The following is a 1,261-nucleotide window of genomic DNA, read 5'->3' on the forward strand; positions in this document are numbered from 1 at the left end:
ACAGATCCATTGGACAGGAGCTGGACAGACAGATGGATTGAAGGCCAGACACGGATGCGCAGGGGTAGGGGTGATGGACGGACACATGGACAGACTGACAGACTGGGGTGGAAAGTGGGGGATAGTGGATGGACACACGGGCAACTGGGTGGGAGCAGAGGCAAGACAGTTGGACTGGACCAGACCAGGGTGCACAGACAGACTGGACTGACAGAGGGATCCGGGGGCAAGACAGAAAGACAGCCTTAGGGCTGACCCATGGCCAGGCCACCCATCCCAGGTGGAGGCAGATGTGGGTACATGGTCCACGGGTCCTTGTGTCCCTGGGGGGCTGGACAGAAGGACAGATTCTGTTGGGGGCAGGGCTGGGAAGCCAAGTCCCAAACCCCTGGAAGCCATAGTCCCCCCCTTAAAGCAATAAGTAGCCCTGGGCACTGTTGGCAGGGGGGAGATAGGGCTGATCTCCCCTGGGGACCCCAGGACTGCCCTCTATCCCCAGCTTGGGGAATGTCTCAGGGACCCCCCCCCCCAAAGCAATAACTCTTCTGTACATAGCAATAGCCCCATCTGGACTGAGGGGGTCATCCCCATGTCCCCTCCCACCAGGGCTTGGGGGTGGGGCCTGGGTTAATTTATGGAGATGTACATATGCTAAATACCTCGGGGGCGGCGGCGGGATCCCCCCCCCAGCCCCAATAAAGCGTGGAGATCTCGGACACCCCTGGCTGCTGTGTCTTCATTGGGGGGGCTCCGGGTTGGAAGTGGAGGCAGGGACAGTACATCACAGCTCTCCACTTCAACCCAACTGAGCTTTATTGATGCAAACAGACACAGTCCAGCCCAACCCCCACGCAAACCCACCCCGTCCTGCCCCCGCCCCAGTCCTTCAGGTCTCGTCCTCAGCCAGCAGCATGTTAGGGATCCCCTTGGTGATGGGGAACTCGCGCCCCGAGTCTGGGCAGCGCAGGATGCCTTCCACCACCTCCACCTGTGGGTAAGGGAGAGGTCAGGCAGGGCTGGAGTCTTCCCAGGCAGGAGACCAGCTCCCCCCCCACCCTCTCGGCATCCACAGCAGTCTGGGGGAGATGGGTTACGTGTGTGTGGGAAGGATTTCGGGTGTGACACCCCTGGTGTTGGCGGGGTTGCCCCCCTCCCCGCAGCAAGCTGAGGAGGGGGATCTGGGAGGGGCTGCCAACCCCAGGGGTAAGGGGGAGGCTGGGTGCCCAGGCACCCCTGGGGGAGGGGGTGTCTGGGGGAGTCA

The 1,261-nt window shown here is 62.0% G+C and overlaps 1 protein-coding gene across 1 annotated transcript in view; it reads right to left on the reverse strand.

Annotated features, from left to right (window-relative positions):
- Positions 1-790: 790 nt before the first annotated feature.
- Positions 791-1,261, reverse strand: part of TRMT112 (tRNA methyltransferase subunit 11-2) — a 1,691-nt gene continuing 1,220 nt past the window's right edge. The window contains exon 2 of the mRNA XM_025193251.1: positions 791-988. Coding sequence (XP_025049036.1) covers positions 887-988 — 102 coding nt within the window. The 3' untranslated portion in view covers positions 791-886. The remainder of the gene's footprint in view (positions 989-1,261) is intronic.

Source organism: Alligator sinensis, unplaced genomic scaffold (genome assembly GCF_000455745.1).
Source record: "Alligator sinensis unplaced genomic scaffold, ASM45574v1 scaffold1860_2, whole genome shotgun sequence".
In the NCBI taxonomy this organism is placed as follows: Eukaryota; Metazoa; Chordata; order Crocodylia; family Alligatoridae; genus Alligator; species Alligator sinensis.